General features: G+C 37.7%; 1 protein-coding gene across 1 annotated transcript in view; it reads right to left on the reverse strand.

The window, feature by feature from the left end:
- The window catches only part of shank3a (SH3 and multiple ankyrin repeat domains 3a), a 126,653-nt gene that overhangs the window by 97,275 nt on the left and 17,342 nt on the right, over positions 1-12,036 (reverse strand). The window contains exon 3 of the mRNA XM_055155420.1: positions 11,454-11,525. Coding sequence (XP_055011395.1) covers positions 11,454-11,525 — 72 coding nt within the window. The remainder of the gene's footprint in view (positions 1-11,453; positions 11,526-12,036) is intronic.

Below are 12,036 nucleotides of genomic sequence, written 5' to 3' on the forward strand. Positions count from 1 at the left end.
ATCTACCATTTCGCACTGCATAACATTTATAATTTAAGTAGAAACTGGCTCAGTTTTAGTCACTTATAAATATACTAACGGCTGACTAAAAGCCCTGATTAAATATGTAAAAGCTATGGGAGGACTGACAAAACATTGCTTTTATTTTTTAGTCAATTTACACCTTATATTGAATCTATATTTAAAGCAACACTGAAACTTTCTGATAATGATTAATGATTTTGTGGAAATATTTAGTTAAAAAATACTTTCAAAACATTCTCAATAGAGATCTTATGCCATACTATGAAGATTGCTGACCTTATTTTGCCCCAATGTGATTAAACCTCACTTTCTCTGTGGTGTATTTTCCGATTAAGCAAGAATCCCATTCTTTTTAATTGAAAATACGAGAAGGTTTCTACTAAAATATGAAATAAAGTAGTTTTATTTGTGTACAATGTTGCATAAAATGTTCATGTGCACCAACAAGTCAACAACAACAACTGCTCCAAATAGAACTTATTTCACTGTGGAGATCAGTAGCCCCATGCAAAATAATACAACCTCATTGATGATGGCAGTACCCATGGTAGCTTCTGGAATAAGGTGAATAGTCAAAAACAACAACAACTTTCCATGGAAACAAGCAATACAAGGCTCTCTTCCAGGCCAAATAAGAGTCATGTGTGTGGAAATACAAGCCAGCTCAGAGTAAAGACACCTGATGTATACATTTTCAGTGCAATAAAAACATCAACAATGAAAAAATATAAATATATAAAAAATTTTAAAAATAGTGCAATTATTTTAGTCTATTTTTGGCTAAAATGTTACACAGTGGGGCTTTAACTCAGTTACATAAAAAGAGACAATATTTTTGGGTCAATCATTTGCTGATCCGATACCACACCATACCCATGTATTTCTATGAAGGAGGACTCATGCTGTTTATGGTATCACAGCTAATGCAGCCACTAACGCCCTGAGCACCTTAAATACAAACTGTGGAGGCTTTGCAGATGAAAAAAACACAAGAACAACACACGTTATTTGTATTACGTCTTTGTCTTCATTTCACCCTTAGCGAGAAATTAGAAGTTTGGCCAAATTAATTGCATTGTTCAGTGGTTTGCAACCTTTTTCAGTCACAACCCTACAATACCGACACTGTTGGCATTTGCAACCCCCAAACACAAATAAGCTACCCGCAACATTATAATGTAGCCTTTTGTACAAAAATGTTTGTTTTTATTTTGGGAGATTGGCCTAGGAAAAATAATTGTATAGGCCAGCAAAGAGGTTGTCAAGCCTTGTATAAGACTATTGCGTACAATTTTTGTCTGAACCCCAGGTTGAGAACCACTGTCCCATAGTCCATAGTGATAAGAGCTTTCATTTATGTGCTGTGCTCTTGAGCAAAAGCATCTTTTTTTAGAGGCCTCGCTATTAAAGGCGCTGTAACCTACCCTTTTTTTTTACAGTCTAAAAAACTAAAAAACTGTGAAAAACATAACTAGTTCATTTTAAACAGTTTGTAGTAGTTATTCCTCACTCAACCTTATGCATTCTGATCATTTTGACTATTTCCGGTCATGAGTTTATAAGTGCTTCCACAGCTTACAGAGTCTAGTGTGGTTTTGTGTCAGTAAAGCTAACAACAACTAGTGTGCTAATGCACATTTTTTAATTTTTGGACAAAAAATAAACACATTATAATTAGATGCAGACAAAGCACAATGGTCTTATTTTTGCTTCAAAAGCTGCTTCTACAATATATATGTACTGGGCAAAACAGATACATGGGGGAAAAAAATGGGTGAAGGTTGTTTCAATTTTAATTCATCTTCACACACTAGTATTGGACTGATTCTCGGTATTGGAAGCCTAGACCAAGAATCAGTATTGGATCAGATTTTCTTTAATTGTATCTGAACAACCCTATCTGTATCATCCATCTCATACCAGGAACTAATCATTTTCAACAGTGGCATCATCCGTTCCAACGTTAGGATATCAAATTAACCCATTAACTCCTGTAACAAAACAACACTAAGCACACTCTAGTCCTATAGCCCTCTGCCCCTGCCTGTACGAGCCATATGAAACCATTCATTTAGCGTCTAACCTCTGTGGGCTTGTTCCTAGCAGTTCTGAGCACGCGTAGCAGCATGGCGTCCCCCTCACAGTCCTCCTCGTGGTGTAAGACATCAGCTTAGTTTGAACAAATACAAGCAGTCTTTTTGGCTAAATCGGGGAGCTCCAGAGCACGATGAATCTGATGGTGACTCCAGGCTGGAACAAAGCAAAGCAAAGCCATGGCCTGTTCTCCACACGCAGCGCAGCGCTCCCAAACACACAGGCTTATTGTGTGTGGACCCTGAAAACACTGTGCTGTACGCTAAACCATTCCACCCACAGGACAGGTCAACTCTCCAGCCAACTGCTTTGTCTGAAAAGCCAGATACTGTAGTGTTGGGGAAATGTTTTCAAGTTTAGAGATAAAGCGATGCACTGTATAGATTATACAGTGAACAATGCCAGACAATATTCATGTCTTGCTCCATACAACTATTGGATATGATATTTACTTTGATTTTATTTTACTTTCACTTTTATTGTATTTTTATTTTTTTGTTCATATTATTATTAGTTATTATTAGTCTGTTCACAATGCACACTTCTTCAATATTTTACGAAGATGTGTCAGATGGGCATGTGTTGATGGGATGGGCGTGATCGACAGATGTATTAGCCAATCAGGGACGCGCATGATCTGTCTGTATTAAAACAAATATGGCTGCTTGCGTTGAAAAAAGAAAAGAATAATAATATCATAGGACTGAAAAGCATTGCGAATTTCTGCAGAGTCAATGTGTCACTGAAATAAACAAATCTGATTGGTTGATATGATGTTGATGTGTGGTTCGGGCTCAAGGCGTGACAGAGGGGAGTGGTGACCAGACTATTACTCTGTATAAAAAAATACATAGACAATACATAATAAAAGAGATATCATTCTGGACTTGGCAGGCAAGTTTAGAGTTTTATTACTATTCTATTTGCTGTGTGTTATTAATAAGAACAAATCATATATATCAATTGTGTGCAACTGTGCCAAAGTAATTTCCCTTGTCGCTCAAGTTTGTTTAAGCATCTAAGAATAATTCAACTACGAAGATTGTATTTTCTAACCTATTTTACCACCTGTCTTTTACCTTCACAATCACCTCAACCTGTAAATATAAATGCTTTCTCTCTCCCCTCCATCAACTATGTAAATTTCTACCATTTCTCTACCGTGGGAGCAGAACCATCAACCTCTTCAGCAATCACCATGTCTAGTTCCTGGGTGAAGATGTTTACCCCAATGGTTCAGGGATATCTAACTGCCAGGGTCTACAGTACATATGTTTTCTATTGAATAAAGTAACGGAACTAAACATTTTCCATTATTTGAAAGAGCAACTTATCTGCTGGTGGTCTTAGCAGCAGCCAAGATTACAGACTTCAGAAGAAATGTAAGGTTCACTGACTAGAACGAATGAGATAAGTACTTCATGTTGATTATACACTTGGGTACAACTGAACACTCACTAACAACCCACACTATTCCAGAGCTCTCTACAATTATAATACAAACTATGGTAAGAGGATGAGGTGGCACACAGTTGAAATGAAACTATGGTCACTGACATTTCTTTGTAAGGTAGTCAAAAGTATCAACAATCACATACTAATCGATACTAAAACTAGTATCAAAAATAGATACTAATTTCATCAGGTATCAATATTAAACGGTCACATCCACAGGGCAGAAATTAAACTTTCCTGAATAGCTTTAGAATGAGCTGTATCAGAACAAATGTAAAACCACATACTGTAGACCACTACAGAACCTGTCTGGACGACTGAGGGATTACACAGATATAAGACCACATGGTAACATAAAAGAACATACTATGATGTAATGTTGAAAAAAAATGTTTTTAATTTTAATTTAATTATCACTGTGGTATTGCAATCAATTCTGAGTATCTTGTCTATTCCTTAGTATCAAAATCAAGTTTGCAATTTTGGTACTTTTTTTACTTGAGTTTGCATGTTGCTGGGTGTGCTCCCTCTGGGCCAAAAAAATAAGAAATGCTATTTTTGTGGTTGAATTTATTTATTTGGCCTCATTCGGCAAATACACACACACACCAATGTTAGCTTTACTCATTACTAACCCTGTTAAACATAATTAATTAGTAGAGTGCAGTCTTACTGTTGAACTACATTTAAGGCCAAATTTACCAAAATATTTTCTGTTTTTGTCCTTGGCAGTTTACAAGGTTCAGTCAACACAATAGTGGTGTTACGTAACATTTCAAAGTATGAAAAGAGAATTCTGCCACTATGTGCTGTGTCAAGTGTGTGTATGTGAGGGAAATAAGAGGAATGGCTGCTGTCATCAGAAGCACGGTCCAAAGAGAAGAGTGCTGACTCAGGGCCAGTCAGGTGCTTTTACACACACACACAGAGCAGTCCAGCACAGTCCACTGATGGCCTACAGTAGAGAAAACTCACGGAGAGACAGACAAAACTACAGATGAAGATTAGACCTAAATATGTTTTCTAAAACTTTTTTTTTTCTTTGTTTACTACTTTCTACATTTTATATATGTACAGGACATATAAGAAACATCAAATATGTGACGTGAGATATATGGGATTATTTAGCAAGCAATAATTTTTATATTTTATTTTCAAATTCCTCAAAGTATTTGCTTTAATGACAGTGCTGCAAATCCACTGGCTTCACCATGCCATCACTGTGCTGACTGCCACTGAAAGTTTGAAACAGTTTGATTCATCTCTTTGCAGGTTATTGTGGCAGGTAATATGTACAAAGTACAGCAGTTTCTTTTTCTGGATATTCTTGAAAAGATCTTCTTTAAGGTCATTTGTCTTTGGATTTCCTTCTTAGTAATTGTATTCATCCACGTAATGTTAAGCATCTTTCTACAGTCCACATCTCAAATGCATACATGTCTAAATTTCAGGGTTGGAAAGGCTCGAGGATAAAGCGCATCCCTGTTGGACTCCCTTGTTTGATCTCAATTTTTTTGAATGCCTCTTTCAAGTTTATCACTGCTCTCTGAGTCCAAGTCCAATTTAAGTTTACAATGAATTTCATTCCCATTTATACCATAGACATTCTATTATCTTGGCATGGTTAACTCAGTCAAAAACTTGTTCATAATCGAAGAAACCTCATACACTTGCTCACAGACCATCCTCATTTTAAAGTGCAACAAGGCTAAATATTACAATGGTATTTTAAGTGCTCAGATTGCTTAAAATGTATAAAATAAGTGAGGAATAACCACTGAAATCTTTTCAAATTAACTCAGTTCAGTTTTTCACATTTTTTTAAACATAAAACATCTGATATAGTGCCTTTAACTGTGGAAAAAAAAACTTGTGGTTTGGAGCGAAGTTCAGACTTTGGAGGAAGAAATTTTACTATTTTGTCTTAAATGTCATTGATTAAAATTATGTCTTATTTATCTAAAAAAAAAAAGACTTGTTTATGTTCCTTGAATCAACAATGACAGAAAGAAAGAAAAGAAAATATAAAAGACAGAAAAAGATTGAAAATATAAAATAAAACTGGAAATCACTCTAATTCGAGAGTCCTGCAAAAGTGTTGTACAGTCAACCATGCAAACCCCGGCTTTCATCTTGACTGTAGTTGACCAATATAAAAAAAAAATCGATAACAGTAAGTGACAGCAGAGCCTAGAACTGGACCAGGCCACAGTTAGCTGGATGTGGTGCGTATCATGAGGGGCCCCGGGCTACAGGAATCCCATGGCCTGGTTTCACTGCACAGACCAAGCTATAAATCAATTCATTTTAACCAACTAACCAGGTCTCTCTTCTACTATTTGACAATTTCTACTTCTCATAAGTCTTGCTACACTGGACAGCAGAACACTACAAGCTACTGCAGATAGAAACAAATATTGTGAATAGGGATGCAGTGATACCACTTTTTTGAAAACTGATACAAGTACGAGTATAATCATTTCAGCACTTGCCATTTCTGTACTTATTTCATCATTCTGACAACCTACTCATAGTTTGAAGCGTCACCTTTTTTGCCTTATATACACTGCATAGACCACGCCTCCTCCCATATGCCGTGTGGATCGTTTTTTCTTGCGTACGCTGCATGGGCCACGCCTCCTCCTGTGCACATCGCGGACCTCACCACGAAACCTGAACTAAAACCAGGATTAAACCAGAACTAAAACCAGGACTAAAATGAGGTCTAAACCAGGTCTAAACCAGGACTAAAATCAGGTTTTAAACCAGGACTAAAACCAGGACTAAACCATGCAGCGTGGACCGTGCCTCCTCCCATACCGCGCCTCCTACGCCATGAAAATATTGTCCTGAAAAGAGAGCGACCACAAATTAATAATTACCTTGTGTGTTGGAATGGTACGAGTATGAGTATATTAAGAAAATATCCACATATAGGAAATATTGAAATTTCTATCAGTATCGGTATCGATATCGACACCAATACCCAATACCAGTGTCAGTGCATCCCTAATTGTGAAGAATCCAATACTAGCTAATGTTGAGAAACATGTGACAGCTCTGAAACAATAAATTGCCCATTTCTCTTCAGCAGCACGTTATAGAGAAAACTTTACATTTTTTGTTTAACGCCTATAGAGGGAAAAAAAAGTGTAGCAATAGTAGGAGTGTATTTAGCATCACTGTTCACTATAATTATAAGGCCTTTTTCAAAATTTACAGTATATCAAAAGGTAAGGTACATTTAAAATGCATTGTGCTCTTTCATCAAAATGATAAAAAAGCTCTGTTTGAAATGCCAAATTTTATGTGAATTAATAGACAATAGCGGATAGATCAGTCTAAGTATCGCATAATCAGTTCCACTTAATGATTATTTAAAGTGGCCATACCCAATTTCCTGTAAAAGAGTAAATGTGTTTTGCCCGAGTACAGATGTATTGTAAAAGCAGCTCCTAGCATCAAAATAGAACTGCTATGTGCTGTTTGCATCTATTTATAAACAATTTTTTTTATCCTCTGTGAACCAGGAAGAAGTTTTAGCATGCTACTTCCTGTTAGCATAACCGGGACTGTAAAACTGCTCTGGCCTCTTAAAGTTATGAAAAATGAATTCAGGTGAATAATTGTGATCTCAGTGATTCATTAGGACAGTGAATCGCAAACTCTTACAACTTAACATGAACTAGTTCTGTTTATTCTGTTTCAGCAGCATAAAAAACTGGCACAGCACCTTAAGTACTAAAGTTCCTTTTTTCCCCTCAAAGGTGGAATTCTAACTCAGATCACTGAAACAGGGGTGACATCATGAACATACTCAAAAACACAATTTCAAGTAAAACTACAAGTAAAAATGTGTACTTTTCAACCCAGTTCAAAAATACAAAAATAGAAGTGTAGAATATACACAACTGCATACAACTGCTCTCAGAAGCAGTGAAGCTCAAATACAAATTTTACCATTTTCCTTGTACCAATACAAAAACAATTTATTGTACAATACTTTAACTTTTTTATTTTGTTACTTTCCATCACTGATTGTTTTGGAACAAGAAATGAATCATTTTGGGCTTAAGTGTAGCTTTACCAGACTGTGCATATTTACTCAGAGCAGTCGCACACAGAGTCTTTGGATTCAGGAGTTTTCACAGCACGCTGCTGGTCAGGTGAGGCTCTGGGCCACGCTCCTGACAGCTGCCATGTGCCTGACTCAAACTGACAGCTGTGGGCCACTGGAGCTACTGTCCTATTGTACACACAGTGGTTCTCCTGTCTGTCATGTGTAACACTCACTCCCCAACAGTCACTTGATCTCAGCGGCGGCAGTAGTAGCAGCAGCGAGTAAAAAAGGTGCACTCAGGCTGTGGGATTGTTAAATCATGATGTCCATGTTCAACAGTCAACTAATAGCTCATTTCTAGCTTTGATTTTTATCAAACAATTAATTTTCAAAAACATATGTTTTACCACAAATTGTATCAAATATGTAACTAATATAGGTCAAATTTAGCATGACATTGGATTGCCAGTGTGTATATCTCTTACCTGCGGTGTGTATATCACCTTGCTACCGTTAATACCTTTAAACAACTGCAATCACTTTAAAAATAGAAGAAATTGCAAACATGTCATTTTCAATCAGCTGATGTGCCTTAGATGCGGAAGTAGTGACATCACACTTAACACTCCCACACACACACACGTGCACACACACAGACACACGCGCGCGCACACACACATATATGTATATATGTATATTAGAGGTTGCACATGAACCAGCACAGGGGAACGCATTAGCATTCTGTCAGAGTTTCAAACTGCACCAGCCCTTCACACAGCTAACATGCAGCGGAGCAAAACGCTAGCAAAGCCACAGGAGAGAAAGTACCAGAGATAAATATAAGCAACAGGGGTGGGTGATATTCGATAGTTGACTAACAAGGGTGGTTGGCAAAAGCTCTTAAAACTATTATATATCTCTATGTATATGACCCAAACTGCACTCTTAAGACTATACCTGCACACAAGTTGAAAATGCAAAAACAACTATTTATGCAGAAAAAATGTAGTTGGACTATAAAGACATATTAACTTGTGAATCTAATTCACATATAAATACCAAAAAATAAAAAATCTTCGGCTAAATTACTCACTCACTCGCTAACTTCTCCTTACTGCTGTTGTCCCATATACATCCTTATAATTTTAATAAAATCATCAGTGGATTTATACTTTTTTTTTCATATATATCTCCAATCCCTAATAAACAAGAGACATGTTAGTGTTGGAAAACTATAGGAGAGAGAGGGGAGATGAACTGTCATGACACATGAAAGTGAAAGTAGATGATGACATTAAGCAGGTACCTTACTATTGAGCCTGGCCTTCCTGGTTTGTTTAGCTCTTTCATTCCTTCTCTCAGGTGTCCGATTCCTGCCCAAAGAGGAGCCCATTTCCCTGGTCATCAGCTACAGTCCCACAGCCTAACCATCATCCACATGGCCATGCAAAAACTGCCTCCTCTCCTCCCGCTCCTTTGCCCCTCTCAGTCAAAGTAAGTACATCCATCCAGTGCTACATTGTCCCTCCCACAAAGGCAACGTGCGCGAATGGGGAGATGGAGAGGGGCGATTCTGCAGGACAGTGGAGAGAGAGAGAGAGAGAAAGAGAGAGAGAGAGAGAGAGAGAGAGAGAAACAAGAGGCAGGGCAAACCAGAGGGGAGTGAAAGGAGCAGAGTCCTAGTACCACTGGAGAGTACACTGACATTCAAATAGTGTTTGTAATACTACTATCAATATGATACTGCAAAAATGTCACAATACTATGATGAACTTTTATAATGCATTGGCTCTAGGTTGCAGTCGTATAGTGAAAAAGCAAAGTGAGCTACATTTATGCCGTTATGGTAAAGCTAACATAAATAAATTACAGCTGAATAAGAGTGCATGGCATGAGAGACTATATATATATATATATATATATATATATATATATATATATATATATATATATATATATATAGATATATATATAGATAGATAGATAGATAGATAGATAGATAGATATATATTGGAGAAGGACCGATATGGGTTTTTCCATGGCTGACACTGATACCGATTGTTTAGAATTGAGACAAAGCAATGGCCAATAAGAAAGCCAGTATTTTTAGGCCAACATGAGGGGCTGATTTTGAGTATTTTCCCCAAATTTTGTACTTTAAATTTCCTACAAACTCAACCACAAACATCTTAAGAGAGCAGTGTAGTCATGTTTTGTGCTGTTATCACTTTGAACTGAAGTCTTCAACTAAAGCTTTATGCATATTCTCTAGAAAGCAGGTCGACCAAAACAAAATATCTGCCACTGCTGGAGATTTATGGCTGATAGCCAATAAACTAAAAAGTGCAAATATCACTAAACATTTATCTGGACTAACACAGGACTAGCACAGAACCAAACCAAGTCTTCATCAGGACTGAACTGAGCTACAGCCAGGACCAAACCAGGACAAATATGAACACACAATAAGTACAGTACTCTAAAGTGCCACAATCTTCAATCTTTTTAGAGTGTGAAAGAGTATTTAATGCATGACACTGGTGGTAAAAGCTTCCCCAGAGAAAACTACACTATTTAACTTAAAGAGGTCAGTTTTACTCCAGCAGACATCTACTGATAGTAGATATGCGATACGACTTATCTGTAAACACATGTTACCAGGTCCTGCTCTGGGGACTGTGTGCCTGTGACCATATTACCAAATAGTGCATTACTAAATGATCTCTGCCGCTTCAGCCTCCTCCCCCTCCATCTCAGTGGCCACAGTGCCCAGGGCTCCATTCACTTGTCTATAATACATGGACCAATCCACTAAGACTTGTGGTTGTCCTCGTGACTCAGTTCAAGACTGAGAGAAGAGCAATTTCAACTTAATAAACTCAAAAATAAGATAGAGGTCAGGATTGCATAATGACTTGTTTCAATAGTGTTTCTGGTTAAAATGTAGCAGGATAATGGACATTGTTACAAGTATAAATTATCAGGATCAACTTTTAATTTTGGAAAGTCGTTTTGAAAATAATAATCACACAATGATGTGTTCTGAAAACCAGACCAGATTTTTTTTCAAGAAAAAAACGAAAAAAAAACAAACAAAACTGTCCATTCTGGTTTGTAATGATATTAGACATGTGGCATTAGCTGTAGTGTGGTAGTGCAGTAAAATGTAGACAGTATAAACCTCATAGTAAACCTGAGCCTGAGGCTCCTCACTGTGTACCAGTGAAGTAGGCTAATGCTTGACCCAATGACACAGGGAGCCTCTGCCGCATGAATAGTGGGCAGAGATACAACTAAAGCTGCACAGAGTCACAATACATTATTGCTGCCTGCCACACATGATGTTAAATACAGAATAAGAGTACATACAGTTTGACTAAACGCAGCATAGGATGAGACATTATTTAGGCAATACGTCCTTTGTAAATAGATGTTTTCTGTGACAACATTAGTGCCAAGACCGATGCTTCATAATGAGCAGCTGTGCTCAAGCTACAAACAGATTCAGTGACTGATCCACCACAAAATTATAGAGGGTTCACAATCAAGAGCCTGAAGACTGTTCATGTATTTAATACATTTAAGGACCGGTATATGTGAACTGTTGATTTCCAAAGTAGAGAGAGCTCCTTTGGTTCAATGTTCCACTCTCCGAATATAACCTGTGTGCAGCTGAACTCCAAACAGACAGGACAATGAGAGCATGACTCATCCTCCTAACACTCAGTCTCTCTCATCATGTACCTATGCCACTCTTTCATTCAAAACATGGGGCTCACAACACACAGAGAGCAGGTAGCTCCTACAGAAGAGATATTACCTTAGTGTGGAGCTTTGATAACTGCTTCTCATCCAGGTAGGTTTGGGTGTAGACTCGTCTTTTGTAGCGAAACTAAAAAAAAGAAACAAAAGATTGCTGTTAAATGGTATAATACTTTGTAATGCACCACATAATGGCCTCCTTCTCTGATTTAACTCAATGTCCAGACCTTACACTTGCTCTTCAGGTCACACATGTGTGCAGAGATGTCTCCTATGATATGAAATCATAACAAGATGAACCTGGAGCAACCAGAGCCTCTCTGCTCGATTAAACAGCCAATGTGGAGGTGCACATAAACGTGACAACCTGCCGCTGAGAGGAACTAGCTCCTGGGGCCCTGCTCTGCTTGGCTGCCCCGGGTTCAGTCTCATCTCCCCATGGAGGGCACTCTGGCTCAGTGTGTATCCTCTGTCTAGGAGTGCAGTGGATGACCATTACAAGCATTGATTTATTTCACACTTGGCATCCAGCCAAGCCTTTAAGAGTTATTGTTGCAACTGATCATGGCCAGTAAAATCAAGTTAAAACAACAAGTCCAATGACTTACGTAGGGCTGTAGGAGTTCACTTCAGCTATTTGA

Source organism: Boleophthalmus pectinirostris, unplaced genomic scaffold (genome assembly GCF_026225935.1).
Source record: "Boleophthalmus pectinirostris isolate CB_2022bp ecotype Guang Dong unplaced genomic scaffold, ASM2622593v1 HiC_scaffold_2, whole genome shotgun sequence".
Lineage (NCBI taxonomy): Eukaryota > Metazoa > Chordata > Actinopteri > Gobiiformes > Gobiidae > Boleophthalmus > Boleophthalmus pectinirostris.